The sequence below is a fragment of the Muntiacus reevesi genome, chromosome 4 (assembly GCF_963930625.1).
Source record: "Muntiacus reevesi chromosome 4, mMunRee1.1, whole genome shotgun sequence".
Taxonomy (NCBI): domain Eukaryota; kingdom Metazoa; phylum Chordata; class Mammalia; order Artiodactyla; family Cervidae; genus Muntiacus; species Muntiacus reevesi.
This window is the reverse complement of record NC_089252.1, coordinates 7,328,972-7,356,710: the sequence shown is the minus strand read 5'-3', so window position 1 is coordinate 7,356,710 and position 27,739 is coordinate 7,328,972. Positions and strand designations below refer to the sequence as shown.

Below are 27,739 nucleotides of genomic sequence, written 5' to 3'. Positions count from 1 at the left end.
CCTCTGTTCCCCGCAGAGTTCTGCCACACGCTCTGCCTCCCCACCCACAGCCTGTCTCCTCAGCTCTGCTCACATCTCACCTCGATGAGGCTTTTGCTGAGGTATCACCCATCCTCCTGATTCTTTCCACACCATTCACCACCGCCTGATAAAGCCCGTAACTGCTATTCGCTGCTCACTGTCTCCCGTCCCGAGCACCCAGGCTCTGTGGGCAGGGCCCCTGCGCCGTTCACAGAGGCACCACTAGCGCCCACAGCACCGTATAGCGGGGCACTGCTCAGGGTCTGCTGGGATGAATGAGCCAACCTATGTCAGGATGAACAGGCAAGAGGCGGTCAGCCCACACAGGCCACGCACTGCAGGAGTAAGACTGCGGGTTCCGGAAGCAGCCTGCACGGCTGGAAGCCTGGCCCTGCCTCTCTCACTGTGGGAGTCGTCCTGGGCAAGCTGCTCGCCACTGGGCTCCTCGTTTCCTTTATAAAACAGGCCCTAACGGCACTTCCACCTTCACGGAGTCCTGGACCCTCTGGCCTCATCTCCGCCTCGCAGACTCTGCACCAGCCGCTCCATGCTGGTTCCTGAACACGGCGACTCTCAGGGGCCCCGCGAGGCCCCACGGACTGGCTTCCTCACTCACTGCAGGCCCCGTGTCACTGTCTGAGCACCCCTCCCCGAGCACCCGACGCAGAAAAGCCCTGCGCTGCCAGCTCTGACGCTACTCCCTGTTCCTGCTTTAGTTTTTACTCTCAGGTGTCTATCTCAGACATCATCAGGCATGTATGTATTCGATCACTGTCTACACTCCCCACTTGATGGGAAGGTTCTCTATTTTATTCATTTAGGGAAGATCCTACTGCTAGGTAGGCCCCCAGTAAAGACGTGCTGGATGGACAGACAGAAAATCAGGGGCGATGGCCAACACACAAAAAAGCACACTCACAAGTGGAAACACTGCACTGGACCAGTGTTTGGAAGATGATGTGCAGTGCTACCCAGCTTTGTAGGAGGGGGTCTGCCTTACGCAGAAAGCTCAAAGAAGACACCGCAGAGCAAGAGATACTGCTCTGGCCCACTTTTATTAACTCTCACCCCAAATAAATCTTGTGGCCCTTCTTAAAAATCTGATCTTAAGATACCATTTCTGTTAGCAACAACTTAACTAAATATCTGTGAAGGAACAAACATAAATTTATCCTAATTAAACTGAGCTTTGAAAATACACAGAATTTACTCACTAAGTATTTCTACAACTTTAATTTAGGTAGAAATAACAGAGATATCCTAAAATCACAGAGGGGGAAGGTGGGCTACACAAGAACATTCCCCTTTGTCTAATACAGTGTTCAAAGGTACCCAGATCCTTGATGAAACATGTCCAGCTGGTTAATGATGGAACCAGGCGTAGAATCTAGGACCTCAAACCTCTCACTGCTCTTTGCTACCAGAGACGTCTATGGTTGGAATATTACGTAACCTATTTCAAACAACCTCATCATAGCATGTACACCCTAAGAGACTCTCACTCCTCTCCTGTGGTATGTCCTCATCAGAATTTCTGTTTCTGGCACTTAAGGCTACTGAAACGCACATACAGACGAGGTGAGGGGGAGACGTGGGTGCTCACCTGAGCCTGAGTGTGTTCAGCAGGAAGAGACGTGGGCAGCAGGGCCCGGAGCTCCTGGACGCTTGTCTCTAGGAAGGTGGCATCTGTGATGCTGTGAAGGAAGAGAGGAAGCACCCTTCAGACCATCGAGATGCTCATTACTGAAGACAAACAAATCCGAATTTACAATTTGGATATGACCATGAACAGAACTCAAGAAAAGGGACTTTTTATGAAATGAAGGAAATAAGTGTTTATAAAAAGTTTCCCTAAAATATTTCAGAACATGGGAAAAGATATCATCAGGTAAATGCCGGAAACCAAGAATTCTAAGGAAAATATATAGTGAAACCTATTATAAGCAGAATATAATAAAGTCCTTTCAGAAGGAAAAGACAAGAGAAAGATCTTGGTGCTTATGTCCCTATTTAAAACAGGAAAAACACTTTTGAGGAAGTAAGTTCTGACTTAGAAAGTAAAAACCAAAAAAAAGAAAGAAAAAAAAAACAGCAAAAAAATTTAAGTCAGAAAGAGCAAGGATGGAAATATAAGCGTTTCCTATAAGATTCTTTAATACCTCTGTGCCCTCAACGTCACAAAAGACTCTTAACAGACTCTCCAGAAGCAAAAATATTCCTAACACTCCATTTTAACCATTTTTGAGATAGGAAACATTTAAGAAGGAAAGACAATCACCTAGCAGTTTCGTTTTCCAACTCTAGTAGGACAAGAAATGTAAACAGACCACAGTCTCATCTTGCTGCCTACTATAAAGGGCAGAGTAAAGAAACGGACACCACTGAGTAAGTGAAGCACAGCAGACTTCTTCCTCTTGAGACTGCCCTTATTCCAAAAAGAAAGAGAAAGCGCTGTGATTTGGTGAAGAAAAGGAAGACAATTCAGAGAGTGGATGTTCAAAGAGCAGAAACAGAAATGCAAATGAGCAAGTGGGGAACAGGAGGTGGGTACACATGGCTGGAATAAGCAGGATGTCCCGAGGGAAGGAACACTTTACTCAAGATAAGAGACTATTGTAGACAACACCTCTTTTTAATCCTAATAGTCATCCCATTAACTAGTATTATTAATGACGCATCAGAGATTAAAGTGCCCTTCCCAAGGCAGCAACACTAGTGAGAGAATGAACCATAATCAGGCCCTAAGTTGGACTGAATCCAATCTCCTTGGCCTTTTTAACTATACCATACAGCCAATCAGAAAATCAGAAAAAGTCCAGTTAGATGCCAATTAATATTAGATACATCAAAGAACCAAATCATGATTTCCTTAAAGTTTATCAGACTACTTTCTATTAAAACTTTCAGCCTCCCATAACTAAACAATTCCAAATGTATTTTAAAAATGACTTTTCAACCCAATGATCTTATTCTGATATGACCACTAGGGAGATGAAGCCCAGAACTCCTTCACTTCCATTCTGAACAATGAAGAAGACTTGTTATCATATTCCTTGAGTGTGGTAGAGGACAAACTTTTGAGTTTTAAAATACCAGGATGGGGTAAGGGAAGTTTAACAGTTAGTGAAACAAAGCAACACAAAGGCTCTAACAGATTGAAAATAAAAACTGCCCAGACAAATCTGGCAAAAGCAAAAACCTTCAGTCTCCCTGCTTACCTACAGAGCTGCTCAATGAGACGGGTTCGTCGGAAAGCGCTGGCAGTGTCTCCTGGAGTGGTCACCAAGAGACTGTCTAGGAGACTGCACATCGCAGAGAGGAGGGGCGGGGTGACAGACACACACTGCCTGGGCAGAGGAGCAGAGAGGGGTGAATCAGGAGGAAGCCGTGGAGACGCAGCTTCACGCTGACCTATTATTGAGATAGGTGTGAAAATTATCACCATTGTGTTTAGCTTGTGGTTACATACAAAATTCACAAGTTCTGATAATCAGATGAAAGTTCCTACGAGTGCTAAAGAGAGACAGTCTGCTGGGGAACTCCCCTAGCTGCTTGGCACACCTCAAGCCTGAGGCCAGCGTGTCAGACATCCAGCTCCTTCAGCGTGTGTTTGCGTGCGCGTGTGTGAGCACGCACGTGTGCATGTACACGCATGTGTCTGAGGGACACCTCGGGTGACAATGTACCCCAGGACGAGAAAGGCAGGGCACAGTTCTGTGTCTCACGCACTTGGACACTAGGTAACAAACAGATGCACCGCAATTCTTTTTGTTTTTTAAACTAAGGGCCAGAAGGGTTTCAGCACTCAAAATATTTTTAGATTTTAGAAAAGTAATAAGGTACATGTATCCTCGGGCTCAGTGGTAAAGAATCCACCTGCCAATGCAGGAGACACGGGTTCCATCCCGGGGTCAGGAAGATCCCCTGGAGAAGGAACTGGCATCCACTCCAGTGTTCCTGCCTGGGAAATTCCATGGGCAGAGGAACCCGGTGGGCTACAGTCCACAGGGTCTCAAAGAGTCAGACACGACATAATGACTGAACAAGAACCACCACCACCCTACACAATTAACAATCCCAGTGGGATCCTGGGCAAGGCCCCACAAGGAAACAAATCTTTCTGCAGCGCAGCAGACACGTAATCACAACAAGGAGGACAAATATATAAGCAAGCACGACTTCCAACTAGAACTGGTCAGATTTTGTAACCAAACGTATTCGGGCACAGCTAAGGCTTACTGCCACCTAGGTTCTGAGAAAACGTTTCACTTTCAGAAATTCTGGATTTTAGAACTGAAGATACGAGAGTATTGAACTTTCCTAGAAGACTCGGCAAGGGACTGTTAACAAGACAATTTAATCTGCCTCAAGACTCCCTCATGACTTTTACTTCTTATTTCTATTTTAAGGAAACATTCTATTTTGAATAAACCAAACTTACACAAAAGTACAAAAAAAATTCCTGAGATACCCTCACCCTGAACCCTAAATAAGATTCCATTTATATGAAACATCCCAAACTGGCAAGTCCATAAACAGGGAAAGCATACTAGTGCTTGCGGCAGGCTGGGGAGAGCAGAGGAAATCAGGAGTGACTGCTAGCAGGAACAAGTTTTGTTCTGGGTGATAAAAGGGTTCTACAACTGACTGTGGTGATGTTTGCACAACTGTGTGAATACACTAAAAACCAAGGAATTGTACACTTACAATGAGTGAACTGTATGAATGTGAATTATATCTCAGTAAAGCTGTTTAAAAAACAGTAACTCAACATACTCTTAGAAATAAATGTTCATGAGATTCGTTATTAAACTTCATTTCAGGCTCTGTGTCTTAAGCTACTGAAAACAACCTGAGTTTGCTTCTTTTGTTCTTAAGAGGATCAGATGAGCACGTTCTAAAATTACACATTTTTATATGTTGTTAACATAAATTACTAAAAACCAAATTGGGACACTGTTCAGGAAGTTCTGGAACAAACACTGTAAGGAAAATTCAGAGTAAAGTCTTACTTAGGCAAATATTTCTGAAGTTTTAGAAAGCATTTTCCATGCAGATGCTCATATTTCAGTGTTTAAAATTACCTTCTTTTTAGGTAGTATATTCATTACAGATTAGGGATTTAACGCTACTGAATAACGGCCTATCTACTGTCTTAGAAGAAACAAAAGCGAGCAGTAATCTATACAAACATATAAAGTGTGAAGCAGACAGAGCTGGCAACAGTCCCCAAAAGAATAAACTATACACACTGTCATTAATAAAAATAAATCCTAGGCTACCCAGCACGACCTTCTTATAAAATAAGGACTCAAAATATTTTGTGTGCTTTAAAACGAAAGCATAGGCTTTGAAAAATCCTTGTGAACCCACTTCTCATCACTTTCAAGTGGATTCACTTTTCAAGTGGCAAACTGAGGTGTGTTCCCGAAAGAAGGGAAAAAAAATGAAGCTAATTAACATCTATCAGTTCCTTGATTCAAATACCAAATATCTATTATTATCTAATAAGGAATCATATGGCAATCAGAGTATTTACTTGATGGCCAAATTCCCATTTATTAGTTAAGAGTATTTGTTCGTTAATTTCTGATGTACTTATTCTATTATGTTCTGTGACATTTCATTTTGTTCTTATCTGGACAGTTTGTTCTGTGACTTAATTTGGTCCTTTTATCCAGAAATTTACTTTCAAAATATCTGTCAGGACCAACTTGTCACTCTTCTTTCTGAAAGTAGAATGCCTTCCTAAAAGGATACCTTGAGCCACCAGCTGGTCGTGTGTGACTTCAGGGTGAGGCGCCGCGGAGAGAACGAGGGACTGAAATTCAGCACTGCCCGACGAAGTTGCCACCTAGGGATCAGCAAAGACAATTACTTAACACGTGGAGTACTCACTGGTTAACATCACCAACTGGAAAATGAAACACCAGCAACATACACACAAGAAATCCTCACACAAAAAGGTTCATCACAAAAGCACACTAGCTAGTATAACTGAAAAGCACTCCATGTCTTGAGAGTTGTAACAGTTTTTGGAATGGCATTTTCTGCTTCTTAGACCTGTTACAGTTCATGTAAGTCAGCTAACTCAAAGGAGCAAAGTTTTGATTTGAAGCGCATGTAGGATTTTAAGGTCCTGATAGAGCCCATTCCCAGTCTTACCCAGTGGTGCAGCAGTAAAGAATCTGCCTGCAATATAGGAGAGATGCAGGAGACGTGGGTTCAACCCTAGGTCGAGAAGATTACCGGAACATGCACACAAAGCCCATTCCCACTTAATGCGCAAATGTTGAGAGACTAAGAAGCATTCTACTTTAACTATGATTTGTTGTGTCTTTAATTTGCACTTCTTAATTCATAAGTAAAGAGTCTTTTTAGTTTCAAATGGCACACACAAATTTTAATAGTGTCTATAAAAGAATTAGCAGAAGTATTAAAAGATTCTTCTCTATCTCTTCCCGTGTAACAAATGAACTGTTTTTAAAAATTAAGAACTATGCTGGTACTGTACTGTACTGTACTTCATAACTATACTGTACATCATAAACATCTTCTGGAAACATTAAACATGATAGAAATTCTGTAGAAAACAAAATTTCACATGCAGGAGGGGCAGATGTGACGGCACAGGAGTGGCCGAGAGGAGCTACCCCACATCCAAGGTTAGGAGCCTCAGCCTAGAGGAGATACCCCATGTCCAAGGTAAGGAGCAGCAGCTGCGCTTTGCTGGAGCACTGTGAAGAGATGCCCCCCGTCCAAGGTAAGAGAAACCCAAGTAAGACGGTAGGCACTGAGAGAGGGAATCAGAGGGCAGGCACACTGAAACCACAATCACAGAAAACTAGCCAGTCTGATCACACGGACCACAGCCTTGTCTAACTCAATGAAACTAAGCCATGCCATGTGGGGCCACACAAGACGGTCATGGTGGAGAGTTCTGAGAGAATGTGGTTCACTACAGGAGGGAATGGCAAACCACTTCAGTATTATTGCCTTGAGAACCCCATAAACAGTAAGAAAAAGCAAAAAGATAGGACACTGAAAGATGAACTCCCCAGGTCGGTAGGTGCCCAATATGTTACCGGAGATCAGTGGAGAAATAACTCCAGAAAGAATGAAGGGGATGGAGCCAAAGAAAAAACAACACCCAGTTGTGAATGAGACTGGTAATAGAAGCAAGGTTTGACGCTGTAAAGAGCAATATTGCATGGGAATCTGGAATATTAGTTCCATGAATCAAGGCAAATTGGAAGTGGTCAAACAGGAGATGGCAAGAGTGAATGTCGACATTCTAGGAATCAGCGAACTAAGATGGACTGGAATGGTGAATTTAACTCAGATGACCATTATATCTACTACTGTGGGCAGGAATCCCTGAGAAGAAATGGAGTAGCCATCATGGTCAACAAGAGAGTCCGAAATGCAGGACTCGGAGGCAATCTCAAAAATGACAGAATGATCTCTGTTCATTTCCAAAGCAAACCATTCAATATCATGGTAATTCAAGTCCAAGCCCCAAACAGTAATTCTGAGGAAGCTGAAATTGAACGGTTCTATGAAGACCTACAAGACCTTTTAGAAATAACACGCAAAAAAGATGTCCTTTTCATTATAGGGGACTGGAATGCAAAAGTAGGAAGTCTAGAAACACCTGGAGTAACAGACAAATTTGGCCTTGAAGTACAGAATGAAGCAGGGTGAAGGCTAACAGAATTTTGCCAAGAGAACGCACTGGTCATAGCAAACAGCCTCTTCCAACAACACAAGAGAAGACTCTACACATGGACATCACCAGATGGTCACACTGAAATCAGACCGATTATATTCTTTGCAGCCAAAGATGGAGAAGCTCTATATAGTCAGCAAAAACAAGACCGGGAGCTGACTGTGGCTCAGATGATGAACTCCTTATTGCCAAATTCAGACTTAAATTGAAGAAAGTGGGGAAAACCACTAGACCATTCAGGTATGACCTAAATCAAATCCCTTATGAGTGTACAGTGGAAGTGAGAAATAGATTTAAGGGACTAGATCTGATAGAGTATCTGATGAACTATGGACTGAGGTTCATGACATTGTACAGGAGACAGGGATCAGGATCCCCAAGAAAAAGAAATGCAAAAAAGCAACATGGCTGTCTGAGGAGGCCTTACAAATAGCTGTGAAAAGAAGAGAAATGAAAAACAAAGAAGAAAAGGAAAGGTATTCCCACTTGAATGCAGAGTTCCAAAGAATAGCAAGGAGAGATAAGAAAGCCTACCTCAGCGATCAGTCCAAAGAAATAGAGGAAAACAACAGAATGGGAAAGACTAGAGATCTCTTCAAGAAAATTAGAGATACCAAGGGAAAATTTCATGCAAAGATTGGCTATATAAAGGACAGAAATGGTAGGGACCCAACAGAAGCAGAAGATATTAAGAAGAGGTGGCAAGAATACACAGAAGAACTGTACAAAAAAGATCTTCATGACCCAGATAATCACAATGGTGTGATCACTCACACTCACCTAGAGCCAGACATCCTGGAATGTGAAGTCAAGTGGGCCTTAGGAAGCATCACTATGAACAAAGCTAGTGGATGTGATGGAATTCCAGTTGAGCTATTTCAAATCTTAAAAGATGATGCTGTGAAAGTGCTGCATTCAATATGTCAGCAAATTTGGAAAATTCAGCAGTGGCCACAGGATCGGAAAAGGTCAATTTTCATTCCAATCATAAAGAAAGGCAATGCCAAAGAATGCTCAAACTGTCACACAATTGCACTGATCTCACACGCTAGGAAAGTAATGCTCAAAATTCTCCAAGCCAGGCTTCAGCAATACATGAACCAAGAACTTCCAGATGTTCAAGCTGGTTTTAGAAAAGACAGAGAAACCAGAGATCAAATTGCCAATATCCACTGTATCATTGAAAAAGCAAGAGAGTTCCAGAAAAACATCTATTTCTGCTTTATTGACGATGCCAAAGCCTTTGACTGTGTGGATCACAATAAACTGTGGAAAATTCTGAAAGATATGGGAATACCAGACCACCTGACCTGCCTCTTAAGAAACCTCTATGCAGGTCAGGAAGCAACAGTTAGAACTGGACATGGAACAACAGACTGGTTCCAAATAGGAAAAGGAATATGTCAAGGCTATATATTGTCACCTTGTTCATTTAACTTTTATGCAGAGTACATCATGAGAAATGCTGCACTGGAGGAAGCACAAGCTGAAATAAGATTGCCAGGAGAAATATCAATAACCTCTGATATGCAGATGACACCACCCTTATGGCAGAAAGTGAAGCATAACTAAAGAGCATCTTGGTGAAAGTGAAAGAGGAGAGTGAAAAAGTTGGCTCAAAGCTCAACATTCAGAAAACTAAGATCATGGTATCTGGTCCCAACACTTCATAGCAAACAGATGGGCAAACAGTGGAATCAGTGGCTGACTTTATTTTTCTGGGCTCCAAAATCACTGCAGATGGTGACTGCAGCCATGAAATTAAAACACGCTTCCTCCTTGGAAGGAAAGTTATGACCAACCTAGACAGCAACTTAAAAAGCAGAGACTTTTTTTTTGTCAACTAGGTCTGTGTAGTCAAGGCTATGGTTTTTCCAGTGGTCATGTATGGATGTGAGAGTCGGACTATAAAGAAAGCTGAGTGCTGAAGAATTGATGCTTTTGAACTGTGGTGTTGGAGAAGACTCTTGAGAGTCCCTTGGACTGCAAGGAGATCCAACCAGTCCATCCTAAAGGAGATCAGTCCTGGGTGTTCATTGGAAGGACTGATGCTGAAGCTGAAACTCCATTACTTTGACCACCTCATGAGAAGAGTTGACTCACCGGAAAAAACCCGGACGCTGGGAAAGACTGAGGGCAGGAGGAGAAGGGAACGACAGAGGATGAGATGATTGGATGGCATCACCGACTCAATGGACATGGGTGTGGGTGGACTCTAGGAGTTGCTGATGGACAGGGAGGCCTGGTGTGCTGTGACTCATGGGGTTGCAAAGAGTAAGACACGACTGAGCGACTGAACTGAACTGAAAAACTCTAAAGCTGAAAAAGTCCAAACTGTCAAACACCTCCTATGTAAAAATTACTGTATCCTCCCATCAGTTTCTTTTTTCTGAGACAGCATAAACGTCCCATACCTGTGTCAGCTCCAGGTCCATGCATGCATGCAAATAAGTTCTCAACAGAACTTATGAAACAACCTACCACAGACCCAGACACTGTAATAGCTCAAGGTATCTGTACATTGATTCTCTATTTGTCCTAATCCTTAATGTAGGGTACCTTAGACTTGATCTGACAGGATGAAAGCAAAACCTAAGGTTATTTTCATTTGCAGTTTCTGATAGTAAAAAGAACAAGAATTTGTAGAAAATGGCACAAGAAATTAATAGTTTTTAAAATCCCTCTTTCAACTTCTGACCTCAATCACCTCTCGCCACTTGAAGTATGACATTACAGTAGTAACAGCCAAGTGACAGAAAGCTGCAGCCAAAAGTTGTAAGCTGAGCAGACAGTCATCTACAGATGGAGGCTAGATAAATCTCAGTCTCGATAAACCATTCACAAATAAGCATGTATTAAATGTCTTATTTCATATAACATTAGATCCACATAGGAGGAGGGGAAAACCTAAAGACATTTTAAAATTATATCTGCCTATAACTGGCTATAAGAGATGTGTTTTTATTTTTTTATTTTTTTTTTTAAGAGATGTGTTTTTAAAAAAAAAAAAAAGTTCCTGTCAATGGACATCACGTAAGTTTCAGTCTGTGAAGCAACAATCACACACTCAGACTGACTTCACAGCCACACGGGACCGCCAAACAAGCATGGTTCCAGCCACGAGCTCCCTTGGCCATAGGGGGAAAATTTTAGAGAACGAGGAGCTGAAATCCTCTATCTTTTCACTGAACATTACTTCAACTGACAAACACTCAAGTAGTCCTCTCTACTGATGAAAATGAAGATTACACTCACTGCAGGAAAAGAAAGCCTCTGAGGACCCACTAAATACCTGGCTCATTAGAAGAATGCAACAAACAGGCCTTCATAAACACTGGGCTCTTCCTCAGTATTGGCCGAGGAAGGGACAAACAAATTTTGAAAAATATGATTTCAGAAAGTATCTAATAGTTACATTCTAACTTATCCCACCCCATTTGGTTGATAAAACATAAGAATGTCTTTCTAGACCAATATACTGTGTTTTAAAAACTGACTGGGGTTATTTATATTTCTACTAAACAATCTGCACTTTTAAAATCTGTTATATTAGCATGAAAGTGTTAGTTGTTCAATCGTGTCTGACTCTCTGCAACCCCATGGACTATAACAAGCCAGGCTCCTCTGTCCCTGGAATGCCCCAGGCAAGAATATTCAAGTGGGTTGCCATTCTCTTCTCCAGGGCATCTTCCCAACCTAGGGATCGAACCCAGGTCTTCTGCATTGCAGGCATATTCTTTACCATCTGAGTCACCGAGGATTACTATTTTAATAGATAAAAATAAAAATGTATTAAGCTGACATGCTCTCTACTGTCCTCAAGTCTTGCTTGCTTAAAAATAATCTCCAAAGGACATTCATTTGATCATATTTAATAATACACATCGGTATGTGAATGTGTTATTTGTCATCCCGGTCTATAAAATAACTTTTAACTACCATCAAACAAATGTCAGTTCATATTTCTTTAATATCAATTATAATGTTTCATGACATTTCACTCTGCTGAACTATCTTTACATCTTTTTTTTTTCATTTATTTTTATTAGTTGGAGGCTAATTACTTCACAACATTGCCTATCTTTACATCTTACAGCTATTACAGATTCTCTCTTTAAATCCATAAACCCAGACTCAGGTCTCCTGGTTAATCCCATCTGGTCATACCAGTAATCAAACTTAAGCCTTTCTCCCACACTCCAAACAACTCCATGCATTTTCTGAATATCTAATGCTTCCAGCACCACACAGTTGGTATCCAGTTATTTTCTAATTATGCTTTATGTCTCAACTAGACTTTCAAATCTCATGTGGGCACTGAATTCTAAGACATATTTGAATATCTTTTTAGCTCCTTGTAAATGTGTACATAATATAAAAAAGGTGTTGATCCTTTAAAGCACATTTCAATTGTCACTTCTCACACAAAATCACCCCCTATTTCATCATTTCTTTTCATCTAAGCTCACTGCACACTCTCTGTCGCATCTATTTCGGCACCAGTCACATTTGCCTTGCGGTGAAGGGGCATGACATCACGGCCAACAACCTGGGCACAAAGGCCAAATGTACTTCTGGATTCAAGTAACGCTCGGCCAGTCAGCAATGCTGGAACCCTGCACAAGACAGTTACTCATTCCATGCCTTCATCTCTTCTTTTGTAAAATAGCGATAGTAAAAATGGTTTTCAGTTTTTTAAAGGGTATGAGGACCCATGAGTAAAATTTCTCTATAAATGTTAAAATAAAATCAGCTTTCCTTAAATTAGTGAACTGAAAAGTTTGAAAGAATCACATATTTCACAAAGAAAAGCTCAAAAGGAAATGACCCACATGTCCTTTACTTTGAAAACTGATAAAGCAGACATAATTCTGCTCAAGATCACAGAAAAGACCAAACTTTGGTGTTAAAGCTGTTGATACACACTGGTATTTCCAAGGCATAAACACCCATCTAGTTTGAATATCTCTGAGAAATAGAAATGTGATTTCAGGAGGAAAAACAGGTGATGCCTGACCCCCCCACTCCCACCCCTGCCCTGGGGAAGGCCATCTCTAAAAAAGCTTTATTTATAGGGCAACACCCCCAAGGTAAGAGTGACACTCCTTACTCTATCTGTAATTCACAAAACATACAATCTGCAGTCAACTACACCAATACTCATTAGATAACACCATTCCAGTACCTAATGTGGCATCAAGGCCACAAGGAAGGCAATGGCCCAGGCACAGTGCGCTGAATGGCAGGACCCACACTGAAAGGTAATGCTCTCCTTGGAAAGACAAAGTGGGAGAACAAACCGATCAACAAGTTGTATCTTTTCTCAATTCTGGAAGACATACAAAACTATGATTTAAATAACCAGAGACATTTATTAGCAAGATTTGCATCCATTTAACTGATACCTTAATTTGTAATTTCAACATTTTCTTATATCTGAGGAAGTATTAGTTGGTCTGGGTACTGACTGCTTAGGTTTAAAGTAATACTGACATAATGAATAACAACTCTCCACATTTGTCTCCTGCTGGAAAAAAAAGATATAGTACCTCTCATATAATAAGGAGAACAAGACAATTCATATTACTGGAGTAATTAGACTAATTTTTGTGAATAAAAGTCAGCAATTTGGTGAATAAGTTACCAACACCAAAACTCTTCTGCTTGGAAACCAAAAAAGAAAGAGCAAGCTGACTGTAAAAATTCTAACAGGTAGTCTTTTGAGAAGTAAACATAGGATTATACACAAGAATCGGAGAAGGCAATGGCGACCCACTCCAGCACTCTTGCCTGGAAAATCCCATGGATGGAGGAGCCTGGTAGGCCGCAGTCGCTAAGAGTTGGACATGACTGACTGACTTCACTTTCACTTTTCACTTTCATGCATTGAAGAAGGAAATGGCAGCCCACTCCAGTGTTCTTGCCTGGAGAATCCCAGGAACGGGGGAGCCTGGTGGGCTGCCATTTATGGGGTCGCACAGAGTGGGACACGACTGAAGCGACTTAGCAGCAGCAGCAGTAGCATACAAAAGAATTCTTAACAACAGATTTTATTGGTATATACTTCTCAAAGTCTATGTGATATCCTCACATAAACAAGTTAAAGACGCATAAATAGTTCTGTTCAGTCACTCAGTCATGTCCGATTCTTTGTGACTCCATGGACTGCAGCATGCCAGGCTTCCCTGTCCTGGATTAGTAGAGGTGCTTCTATTTTAATTACTATAATAAGTGACATATTTACAAAGTGTTTCTCAGAAAAACTAGTATCTTAATCTGTAAGATTTATATATTATTATAAAATAAAGAAATATAAATGCTTGACTTGCTTTTGGGTTTTGTAAGTCTCCTTGTATAGAAAAAATACAACTTGGCTATCTACCAAGCAGCTAAGATAACTCAAAGTTACTTAGAGCAATTACTATTTACTACATACCTTCTATAAACAAAGAACTGAAGTAAGTACAGATTTCAAAGTTAGCCCATAGCCCTTTAAACAAGAAGGGTAAACCTAAGAATTACTATTTTTAAGCACGTAATTAACACTGTCGTCCTATGAACTATTTAAATAGCCAATTACTAAGTTCCCTTTAGCACTGAGTCATATCATTATGTCTCTTAGTGAGACAAAGATACATACTATTTCTAGCTTGCAAAGGAGAGCATCACTCCTACTGGAATTGGCATAATTATTCTATTTTTCTAAATAAAGGTTCAATTTAGCACTAAACATAAACTCTTCTGAGTCTGGAGGCGGGGGAGGGAAGGAGACTCTTAAAACTTAGCAAAAAGTACCACTCTCTTCAGAAACTGTGGGAGGTGAATCTCATTAATGCCTGTATAATTATTTAATTCTCATATTATTTTTGCTCCTGGAAGCAGTGGAGTCAAACCTTTGCCTTCCTAATTGGTTCTACTACCCAGTGATTGTTCCAAAAATACACTGCAATGTCTTCCAGTTGAGAATGACTTTGTATGCTTCCAAAACAAATGAAACCTAGTATGTTATTATTTAGAAATACTTAGTGTCTCAAACTTTTTAGAACAAAGCAACTTACAAATAAAAAGGAAGAAAGGCAGGCAGGTGTACATAAATATCAAGCATTTGAGATAATTAAGACAAGCTTCTTAAAAAAAAAAAAAAAAAAAAGACAAGCTTCTATCTGATGCAAGTATTTAGAAACGTGTTTAAAGTCATCAGTACCACACTGGAATCGCCTGAATGGGTCAACATTCTTAAAACTGTCTGGTCCTTAAGCAAAATGTCAGGGTAATCAAGCACTGCTAATCACATGGGGTTTGTTTTCTTCGGCTATTGTGTGCTCAGTCGTGTCCAACTCTGTGCGACCCCGTGGACTACAGCCTGTCAGGCTCCTCTGTCCATGGGATTCTCCAGGCAAGAGTACTGGAGTGGGCTGCCATGTCCTTCTCCAGGGCATCTTTCCAACCCAGGATCAAACCCACATCTCTTACATCTCTTGTAATACTGGCAGGCGGTTCTTTACCACTGCACTACCCGGGAAGCCCTTTCTTCTGCTACTACTGATAAATATTTAAAAAATTTTGAACTTCTATTAAAAAAAAAGGTAGAAAATAGGTTGAAAGTTCATCTAAAATTATATTCAGTACACTTATTTGAGCCAGGTAGAACCTAGTTCTAGACAGACAGCACTTCAACTAAATCCCAGTTGCCATAGTGATCATAACCTGATTCTTCACATCCATCCTTGTCCCTCCACTATGTAAATGCAAATTTTTGCAGAAATTCAAAATGCAGCACTTCTGCGTTCTTTGGAAGTACCATTGTTTCCGACGTAGAGAGAGAGCTTGGATCTCGATCTTGACTGGACATTCGAGATGGAGCCCTCCAGAACTTGAACGAGTCATCTAAACCTGTGATAACAGGAAAACTGTAATATAAACAATCTCTGGGCATCTTAACAATTAACAGGAAGAGTAGTCCTTACATGAAACCAGTCCAGAACTAAAGAAAAGAGTATTTATACCTAATTTTTATCATCCGTAATTAATATATACAGCATGTTTCATTAAAAAATAGCAATTAGTTTACTATGCTTTATAGCTTAATCTAACATAATTTATGGAGAGCACCAGTTCCCAAACTTCAAAGTGTAGAAAAATCAAAGAGAGCTTAATAGAGAGGTTTCCTGAGTCCTATTCCCAGTGATTCCTTTCCGCAAATCAAGGTGGGGGGGGGGGGCATAAATTTGCATTTCTAACAAGATGGGAGCAGATGTCAATGCTGCTGGTTCCAGGGCCATGCATCCAGTGACACCAGTACAGAAAATCCAAACAATTAAAGGGGTAGCTTGCCACAGGGACATTTGTTTAGAATGTTCAGAAACTTCATCAAATGTCATTCTCTTCTTAATTCCTCCAAGAAGTGAGCAGAAAAGTGAGTTAGAAACGTACACTTAAGTATTTCAGGATAAAGAAATTTCATGTTTACAATTTACTCCTAAATGGCTCAGAAAAAATATATATATGCATATAAATAAATAAATTTTTCTTACATGTACATACATACACATGGGAGGGCAAATACAGTAAAATGTTAATATCTGGGAATTCCTTGTTCTACTCTTAAAACTTTTCTGTGGGAAATTATGTCAAGGTTTTTTAACATTATTTTAAAATTTAAATTTTTAAAATTTTTACTATTTATATTTAAAACTATTTTATCATTATTAAATTATTTATTATTATTAAATTGCTATTTCTTTTTATGAGACACAATTATTTATAGGCACTAAGATCTTATACTTAGTAAATCCAAGAGAATCTACAAACAAATAGAAATTAAAAGATTTCAGCAAATATTTTGATAAATGAGTAATATGCCAAAACAGGTTTTCAAAATACTAGCAAAACAAATTAGAAAATTTAGTAGGAAAAGTCTCATTGTTGATTGCCTGAAAAGAGCCTTCCAAAAAAAAATTTAAGACATAGAGGAAAAAACTATAAAATTTTACTGAAGGGCATGAAATAACTTATGAAACATTAATAAGATGTCAAAAATGGTTTTCATGAAGAATTTATAACACAGAAAAATGCTTAGGCAATGTTTAGTGAAAGGAGGAAATACAAAAATGTACATAAGATATGAACACAATTATATAAAACAAACAAAAGCTATACAGGAAAAGAAGGCTAGAGGAAAATATACATCCTAAATGCAACGCTGGCAACCTCTGGGTAGTAGAACTAGATATGAATGCTTTCCTGTGTATTTTTCATTGCTTTTCAAACATTTTGTAACCAACACAAAGGTTTTAAACAATTTAAGAAATATATTTTATTAAAAATATAAACATAATACCCTTACCATTTAAATCATTGCCTTCAGAAGGTCCACTAGGAGCTGAACAATTGAAATCAAATGCATGCCGTCCCAGGTAACAATGTTTTACCATATGATTCAAATGTTCATAAAAATGGCAGTGGTATAAAAGAGCCTGGAGGGCAGGTTTTCCTATGAGAGACAGGCCAGAGTCCTCATCATGGACACATGGGCCCTATAGGAAAAGAGGGAGAGAGAGACAGGAATTCACTACATAATTTCGTCAAAAAGACCCACTGTCTCCCCACAGTCCCCTTAAGGAAACAAATGTTACCACACTCCTTCACTTCTCTCTGTCCTTCCACAGGTACACCAGCCTGACCGTGACCTGGGAAGTTAATCCAGCTCTCTGCTGTCAAAAAATCCACTAAAGGCAGAAAGCTGATCTAGTCTTTCTTGAGGGGTCACTTAGATTAAAACGCTTCTATGAAATGGTACAGCTTTAGTCAAGTAATTATGCACCTCAGCCACAAATACAGTAAAAGTAGTATGTTGCAACCCACACAAAATAATGAAATGATTTGTATTAAAATATCTGAAACAAAGTGATCCAAGTTATTTTATTCAAAATAATTTTTGTGCCTATCAGTAAGCTAGATAAAGTGAAAATGCTCATTAATATCCACAGTAAAATCTGTTTGTCACTTTATTTTCCACTGAATGAACCCTTCTTCCAAGGGCATTTCACATGTGTGCACGCTAACACAAACACATGCATATGCACAAACACACACATATACATTTTCCAGCAGAAGGCTGAGAAGAATCTACCATTGCATAGTTTTAATCTCTTTGCACTCTTTTTTCCAAATAATTTTTTGAGGTGCCACTCATGACGTTTCCTGGAATATCAAAATGGCAAAAACCAAGCAATCAGTGAAAAGTATGCCAAGGATCAGTTTAAAGTATGCAAATTATCACATCACTAGGTGGAAAGGGAGGCCTGGCACGCTGCAGTCTATGGGGTCGCAAACAGTCGGACACGACTGAGCAACTGAACTGAACTGAATTGAGTTTCATAGCTATTTCTATTTTTCTGAAAATGATAATATAGTTCAGACTTTTAAAACAGAACATAAGAGAGACAGAAATAAAAACAAAAAATAAAAAGCTAAGTGCCAACAGGAAAGGTCTGCAAATATAGCATTAACTATGAAATTTGCATATATGCCCCACTTCTCATGCCCCCTGATCACCAAGGTAAGATAAACGTTTAAAACTTACTATCCAGGAGGAGCCAAGATGGCAGAGGAATAGTATGGGGAGACCACTTTCTCCCCTACAAATTCATCGAAAGAACATCTGAGCAAACTTCACAAAACAACTTCTGACCACGAGCAGAAGACATCAGGCGCCCAGAAAAGCAGCCCATCATCTTCGAAAGGAGGTAGGACAAAATATAAAAGATAAAAAGAGAGACAAAAGACCTAGGGACTGAGACCCGTCCGGGAAGAGAGTCGAAATAGAGGAAGTTTCCAAACACCAGGAAACCCTCTCACCTGAGGGTCTGGGGTAAGTTTTCGAATCTCGGAGGACAACCTAACTGGGAGGAAAAATAAATAAAACCCACAGATTACATGCCTAAAAGCAACTCCCAGCAGAAAAGTACCCCAGATGTCCGCATCCGCCACCAGCAAGTGGGGGCGGAACGGAGAGGAGCCGGCGGCATTGCTTAGAGTAAGGACCTGGCCTGAAGGCCCTGAGGGCAATCCGAGGGAGCTAACGTGAGATAGCAACTTAAACTGTGGGATAGCAAGAGAGAGAAAATTAACACACTGCCGGCCCGTTTGCAGAACAAAGGAAGAACTGAGCGATCCCAGGGAAGAGCTAGCTGGCTGCGGACTGGCTCATTCCCCGCCAGGGGCAGGAGGCAGGGGGGAGGGGAAAGGGGCAAACTCGGCCCCAGAGACGGTATCCCCTACCAAACTGCAAACAGGCTCCCAGTTTCTAACCAGTTTCCTGAGATTCTGGATGGTTGACATCTGCCGGGAGGGTCGTGGCTGGAGGCCAGCTCCCAAGAATAGACACAAGGTGCACGCACCCCACTCGCGTGCGCGGAAACTGAGGCTGGGCCCACGGAGGGGAGAAGGCGCGCTGCACCCGGGGAGAGTGCGCCCGTCAGGCTCCTGGCTGCCTGAGCTGCTCCGGCGGGGAAGGCACAAAACGCAGGCCCAATCCAGTCAGCGTTTTTGTGGAATACCGGAAAACTGGAACCGCACGCAATGCAGGGCCCGCTTCCTATAGAGCAGCCAGGAGCCTGAGCAGTGTAGACGGGGAGGGCACACACCCGTGAGCGGGGGCAAACCCAGTGTGGCCGGAACACTGCGAGTGCTCCCCACACACGCCAGTGACATTTGTCTGCAGCGCCCCTCCGTCCCCGCAGCACGACTGAACCAGCGAACCTGAACAAGAGACCACCTCCGCCCGCCTGTGTCAGGGCGGAAATAAGACACTGAAGAGACCGGCAAACAGAAGCCAAGTAAACAAAGGAAACCACTTTAGAAGGGACCGGTGCAACAGATTAAAATCCCTGTAGATAACACCAACTATACCGGAAGGGGCCTATAGATACCAAGAAGTGTAAGCTGGAATGAAGAGCTATCTGAAACTGAACTGAATCCATACTGATTGCAACAGTTCCAGAGAAATTCCTAGATATATTTTCACCTTTTTTTTTAATTAAAAAAATATATATATATTTTTCTATTTTATTTTTTCTCTTTTCTTTTAAAATTCCCTATTACTGCTCCATTACTCTTTAACTTTCTTTTTCATTTTCATATATTTTTACTATTTTTTATTAGAAAAAATTTTTCTTTTTTTATTTTTTTTCTCTTTTTTTCTTTTAAAGTCCACTCTGACTCCTCTATTACTCCTTAATTTTCATTTTCATTTCACTATAACCCTGCAAAGAAAAAAAAAAAAAAGGAAGAGGCCCTATTTTTAAACTGAACTTCATATATATTTCTAAAATTTTTTGTCTTTTTGTTTTTGTTTTTAATATTGTATTTTTAAGAGTCTAACCTCTACTCTAGATTTTTACTCTTTGTTTTTCAGTATTTGATATCAATTTTGGACATTTAAGAATCCAATATTCAGTACCCATTTTTACTCAGGAGTGCATTGATTACTCTCTCCCACTTTTGACACTTCGTTTTCTCCCTCAGATCACCTCTATTTCCTCCCTCCCTCTTCTCTTCCCAATCCAATTCTGTGAATCTCTGTGGGTGTCTGGGCTACAGAGAACACTTTGGGAACAGAGAACTGCGTAGATCTGTCTCTCTCCTCTTGAGTCCCCCTTTTTCTCCTCCTGCTCATCTCTATCTCCCTCCTCCCTCTCCTCTTCTTCACGTAACTCTGTGAACCTCTCTGGGTGTCCCTAATGGGGGAGAATCTTTTCACCATTAATGGAGAAGTTTTATTATCAGTGCTGTATAGTTGGAGAGGTCTTGAGACTACTGGAAGAATAAAACTGAAATCCAGAGGCAGGAGACTTAAGCCCAAAACCTGAGAACACCAGAGAACTCCTGACTACAGGGAACATTAAGTAATAAGAGATCATCCAAAAGCCTCCAAACCTACACTGAAACCAACCACCACCCAAGAGCCAATAAGTTCCAGAGCAAGACATACCACGCAAATTCTCCAGCAACGCAGGAACATAGACCTGAACATCAACATACAGGCTGCCCAAGGTCACACCTAACACATAGACACATCTCAAAACTCATCACTGGGCACTCCATTGCACTCCAGAGAGAAGAAATCAAGTTCCACACACCAGAACACCGACACAAGCTTCCCTAACCAGGAAACCTTGACAAGCCAATCGTCCAACCCCACCCACTGGGAGAAACCTCTACAATAAAAAGGAATCACAGACCTCCAGAATATAGAAAGCCCACTCCAGACACAGCAATCTAAACAAGATGAAAAGGCAGAGAAATACCCAACAGGTAAAGGAACATGAAAAATGTCCACCAAGTCAAACAAAAGAGGAGGAGATAGGGAATCTACCTGAAAAAGAATTTAGAATAATGATAACAAAAATGATCCAAAATCTTGAAAACAAAATGGAGTTACAGATAAATAGCCTGGAGACAAGGATTGAGAAGATGCACGAAATGCTTAACAAGGACCTAGAAGAAATAAAAAAGAGTCAATTAAAAATGAATAATGCAATAAATGAGATCTAAAACACTCTGGAGGGAACCAACAGTAGAATAACAGAGACAGAAGATAGGATAAGTGAAGATAAAATGGTGGAAATAAAAGAAGCAGACAGGAAAAAAGATTCAAAAGAAATGAGGACAACCCTCAGGGACCTCTGGGACAATGTGAAACGCCCCAACATTCAAATCATAGGAGTCCCAGAAGAAGAAGACAAAAAGAAAGGCCATGAGAAAATACTCAAGGAGATAATAGCTGAAAACTTCCCTAAAATTGGGAAGGAAATAGTTACACAGGTCCAAGAAACCCAGAGAGTCCCAAACAGGATAAACCCAAGGCGAAGAACCCCAAAGACACATATTAATCAAATTAACAAAGATCAAACACAAAGAACAAATATTAAAAGCAGCAAGGGAGAAACAACAAATAACACACAAAGGGATCCCCATAAGGATAACAGCTGATCTATCAGTAGAAACCCTTCAGGCCAGAAAGGAATGGCAGGACATACTTAAAGTAATGAAAAAGAATAATCTACAACCTATATTACTATAGCCAGCAAGGATCTCATTCAGATATGAAGGAGAATTCAAAAGCTGAGAGAATTCAGCACCACCAAACCAGCTCTTCAACAAATGCTAAAGGATCTTCTCTAGACAGGAAACACAGAAAGGTTGTATAAATGTGAACCCAAAACAAGAAAGTAAATGGCAACAGGACCATACCTATCAATAATTACCTTAAATGTAAATGGGTTGAATGCCCAACCAAAAGACAAAGACTGGCTGAATGGATAAAAAAACAAGACCCCTATATATGCTGTCTACAAGAGACCCACCTCAAAACAAGGGACACCTACAGACTAAAAGTGAAGGGCTGGAAAAAAATATTTCACGCAAAAGGAGACCAAAAGAAAGCAGAAGTTGCAATACTCATATCAGATAAAATAGACTTTAAAATAAAGGCTGTGAAAAGAGACAAAGAAGAACACTACATAATGATCAAAGGATCAATCCAAGAAGAAGATATAACAGTTATAAATGTATATGCACCCAACATAGGAGCACCGCAATATGTAAGGCAAACGCTAACGAGTAGGAAAGAGGAAATTAACAGTAACACAATAATAGTGGGAGACTTTAATACTCCACTCACAACTATGGATAGATCAACTAAACAGAAAATTAACAAGGAAACAGAAACTTTAAATGACACAATGGACCAGGTAGACCTAATGATATCTATAGGACATTTCACCCCAAAACAATCAATTTCACCTTTTTCTCAAATGCACACGGACCCTTCTCCAGAATAGATCACATCCTGGGCCATAAATCTAGCCTTGGTAAATTCAAAAAAACTGAAATCATTCCAGTCGTCTTTTCTGACCACAATGCAGTAAGATTAGATCTCAATTACAGGAAAAAAATTATTAAAAATTCAAACATATGGAGACTAAATAACATGCTTCTTGAATAATGAACAAATCATAGAAGAAATCAAAAAAGAAATCAAAATATGCATAGAAACAAAAGAAAATGAAAACACAACAACCCAAAACCTATGGGACACTGTAAAAGCAGTGCTAAGGGGAAGGTTCATAGCATTACAGGCTTACCTCAAGAAACAAGAAAAAAGTGAAATAAATAACCTAACTCTACACCTAAAGCAACTAGAGAAGGAAGAAATGAAGAACCCCAGGGTTAGCAGAAGGAAAGAAATCTTTAAAATTAGGGCAGAAATAAAGGCAAAAGAAACAAAAGAGACCATAGCAAAAATCAACAAAGCTAAAAGCTGGTTTTTTGAAAAAATAAACAAAATTGACAAACTGTTAGCAAGACTCATTAAGAAACAAAGGCAGAAGAACCAAGTTAAAAAAATTAGAAATGAAAATGGAGAGATCACAACAGACAACACTGAAATACAAAGGATCATAAGAGACTACTACCAGCAGTTCTATGCCAATAAAATGGACAATTTGGAAGAAATGGACAAATTCTTAGAAAAGTATAACCTTCCAAAACTGAACCAGGAAGAAACAGAAGATCTTAACAGACCCATCACAAGCAAGGAAATCTAAACTGTAATCAGAAATCTTCCAGCAAACAAAAGCCCAGGACCAGATGGCTTCACAACTGAATTCTACCAAAAATTTAGAGAAGAGCTAACACCTATCTTACTCAAACTCTTCCAGAAAATTGCAGAAGAAGGTAAACTTCCAGACACATTCTATGAGGCCACCACCACCCTAATTCCAAAACCAGACAAAGATGACACAAAAAAAGAAAACTACAGGTCAATATCACTGATGAACATAGATGCAAAAATCCTTAACAAAATTCTAGAAAACATATCCAACAACATATTAAAAAAATCATACATCACGACCAAGTAGGCTTTATCCCAGGAATGCAAGGATTCTTTAATACCTGCAAATCAATCAATGTAATACACCACATTAGCAAACTGAAAGATAAAAACCATATGATTATCTCAATAGATGCAGAAAAAGCCTTTGACAAAATTCAACATCCATTTATGATTAAAACTCTCCAGAAAGCAGGAATAGAAGGAACATACCGCAACATAATAAAAGCTATATATGACAAACCCACAGCAAGCAATACCCTCAATGGTGAAAAATTGAAAGCATTTCCCCTGAAATCAGGAACAAGACAAGGGTGCCCACTCTCACCACTACTATTCAACATAGTGTTGGAAGTTTTGGCCACAGCAATCAGAGCAGAAAAAGAAGTAAACGGAATCCAGATAGGAAAAGAAGAAGTGAAACTCTCACTGTTTGCAGATGACATGATCCTCTAAATATAAAACCCTGAAGACTCTACCAGAAAATTACTAGAGTTAACCAACGAATATAGTAAAGTTGCAGGATATAAAATTAACACACAGAAATCCCTTGCATTCCTATACACTAACAGTGAGAAAACAGAAAGAGAAATGAAGGAAACAACACATTCACCATTGCAACAAAAAGAATAAAATACTTAGAGGAGTGTATCTACCTAAAGAAACAAAAGACCTATACATAGAAAACTATAAAACACTGATGAAAGAAATCAAAGAGGACACAAACAGATAGAGAAACATATAGTGTTCATGGACTGGAAGAATCAATATTGTCAAAATGGCTATACTACCCAAAGCAATCTATAGACTCAATGCAATCCCTATCAAGCTACCAACGGTATTTCTCACAAAACTAGATCAATTTCACAATTTGTATGGAAATACAAAAAGCCTCGAATAGCCAAAGTAATCTTGAGAAAGAAGAATGGAACTGGAGGAATCAACCTGCCTGACTTCAGGCTCTACTACAAAGCCACAGTCATCAAGACAGTATGGTACTGGCACAAAGACAGAAATATAGATCAATAGAACAGAACAGAAAGCCCAGAAATAAATCCACGAACCTATGGACACCTTATCTTCAACAAAGGAGGCAAGAATATACAATGGAAAAAAGACAACCTCTTTAACAAGTGGTGCTGGGAAAACTGGTCAATCACCTGTAAAAGAATGAAACTAGAACACTCTAACACCGCACAAAAAAATAAACTCAAAATGGATTAAAGATCCAAATGTGACCAGAAACTATAAAACTCCTAGAGGAGAACATAGGCAAAACACTCTCCAGCATAAATCACAGCAAGATCCTCTATGACCCATCTCCCAGAAGATTGGAAATAAAAGCAAAAATAAACAAATGGGACCTAATGAAACTTAAAAGCTTTTGCACAACAAAGGAAACTATAAGCAAGGTGAAAAGACAGCCCTCAGATTGAGAGAAAATAATAGCAAACGAAGCAACAAAGGATTAATCTCAAAAATATACAAGCAACTCCTGCAGCTCAATTCCAGAAAAATAAATGACCCAATCAAAAAATGGGCCAAAGATCTAAACAGACATTTCTCCAAAGAAGACATACAGATGGCTAACAAACACATGAAAAGATGCTCAACATCACTCATTATCAGAGAAATGCAAATCAAAACCACAACGAGGCACCATTACACGCCAGTCAGGATGGCTGCTATCCAAAAGTCTACAAGCAATAAATGCTGGAGAGGGTGTGGAGAAAAGGGAACCCTCTTACACTGTTGGTGGGAATGCAAACTAGTACAGACACTATGGAGAACAGTGTGGAGATTTCTTAAGAAACTGGAAATAGAACTGCCATATGACCCAGCAATCCCACTTCTGGGCATACACACTGAGGAAACCAGATCTGAAAGAGACACGTGCACCCCAATGTTCATCACAGCACTGTTTATAATAGCCAGGACATGGAAGCAACCTAGATACCCATCAGGAGACGAATGGATAAGAAAGCTGTGGTACATATACACCATGGAATATTACTCAGCCATGAAAAAGAATTCATTTGAATCAGTTCTAATGAGATGGATGAAACTGGAGCCCATTATACAGAATGAAGTAAGCCAGAAAGATAAAGACCAATACAGTATACTAACGCATGTATATGGAATTTAGAAAGACGGTAACGATAACCCCATATGCAAAACAGAGAAAGAGACACAGATGTACAGAACAGACTTTTGGACTCTGTGGGAGAAGGCGAGGGTGGGATATTGTGAGAGAACAGAATCGAAACATGCATATTATTGAGGGTGAAACAGATCCCCTGTCCAGGTTGGATGCATGAGACAAGTGCTTGGGGCTGGTGCACTGGGAAGACCCAGAGGGATCGGGTAGAGAGGGAGGTGGGAGGGGGGATCGGGATGGGGAATACATGTAAATCCATGGCTGATTCATGTCAATGTATGGCAAAAACCACTACAATACTGTAAAGTAATCAGCCTCCAACTCTTAAAAATAAATGGAAAAATAAATAAATAAATAAAAGCCAAAGAAAAAAAGAAAAAAAACTTACTATCCAGGAAGATGAAGTAAGAGTTAAAGGTAGAATTACAAGTTAAAGGTAGAATTACATTAAGATGAGTTTCTCCTTAACTCTTCTCTTTAAGGATACGACTAAAATTAAACCTCTTACTTCAATATGTCATGGTACTAACATACCCACTAGCTATGACTCAAAAGGAACTAAAGCAAAGCAAAATAACATATAAGAAGGTTTTCAAGAAGAAAAAGGAATTATTTTGCTGTATATAAACTTGTAAAATGCTATAATGTAACGTATAAATTGAAAAAAATGACCTTAATTACATAAGAAATTCCTAACTATATGTTAAGAATTCAGTTAAAATGAAATTGTTTCTCTGACACCAAGCATTTACTGTTTTGTGAAATCAATACCCATAATGATTTATGATGAACACAGTAGAAAATGAAAATATGCACTGATAATTCTCCCATTAAATATGAAAACAGTACATACTACAACTATAAATGAGGCGGCCATCTCTATACAACAGACATGAACACATGCAGACAGTCTAGGTACGTCCACTGAGAGGGCACCGAAGCAGTGACCCCTTATTGGAAACCATGAGCATCTAGATATTAGTGCTACTTCCTGCTACATCCCCCCATAACACTTCAAAATACACATCAAGACAAGTAAATGAAACATCTTGTTGAATAAGATTATTATTCATCATTCTACCAAAGACAGTTGTAATTTTAAAGCACTGAAAAAGGAGCATCTTCCTTCTTGGCTGCAGTGAAACGGTGGAGGTCACGCTTCTTGGAGATTATAAAATTCCATTGTCTACATGTAAGATCATCATTCTCCCTTACTAGAGCAGTTGTTTCCACGTTGAGATTTAAAGCACCAGTAAACTTTTAAAAACTGAGGGACAAATACCCCTGCAGGAGGCCATGGCAACCCACTCCAGTATTCTTGCCTGAAGAATCCCAAGGGCAGAGGAGCCTGGAGGGCTACAGTCCATGGAGTCGCAGAGAGTCAGACTTGACTGAAGCGACTTAGCACAGCACAGACTTATTACAACTGGGGGACAAATGCTAGATTACCAACTACTTATACTGCCAACTGAGGACTCTTAAAAACAAAAACTAATAACCAAAACAGATAAAAAAAAAAAAGACAGGAAGGAAGTGAGCATACATTAAAAATGCCCCCCCCCCCCGAAAATTAGGCTTACTTTTCTAATTTTGCTTAAGACTAGTAGAAGTTTCATCATCAAGTACTATTTTAGAGTAGCTCCCAAAATATCTTTGATTCTAGCCAACACAGGCAAAGCAGAAGACTGAAAGAATATGTAAACCACTGTTTTCAACTTTTTAATAGAAAACTAGTTCTGTGATGAAGAACCGGAGCATAGCAGAACCACAAAGCTGCAGTGAGCACATCAGCAGCATCAGAAAGGAACTGCAGACTATTTAACTAATTAGGAAAAAAAAATGTGAACTTCTACACATGGTTCTATCTTATAATACAGAACACGGGTCTGTTCTATTTAACAGAACCAAGAAAACTTCTTATGCTTGCCTTTGC

General features: G+C 39.8%; 1 protein-coding gene across 3 annotated transcripts in view; it reads right to left on the bottom strand.

The window, feature by feature from the left end:
• The window catches only part of RTTN (rotatin), a 120,389-nt gene that overhangs the window by 23,791 nt on the left and 68,859 nt on the right, over window positions 1-27,739 (bottom strand). For all 3 annotated transcript variants that reach the window (XM_065932312.1, XM_065932314.1, XM_065932313.1), the window contains exons 33-37: window positions 17,097-17,286; window positions 15,552-15,643; window positions 5,782-5,875; window positions 3,240-3,432; window positions 1,625-1,715 (exon numbers count right to left, since the gene is read on the bottom strand). In XM_065932312.1, the coding sequence (XP_065788384.1) occupies window positions 1,625-1,715; window positions 3,240-3,432; window positions 5,782-5,875; window positions 15,552-15,643; window positions 17,097-17,286 (660 nt within the window). The remainder of the gene's footprint in view (window positions 1-1,624; window positions 1,716-3,239; window positions 3,433-5,781; window positions 5,876-15,551; window positions 15,644-17,096; window positions 17,287-27,739) is intronic.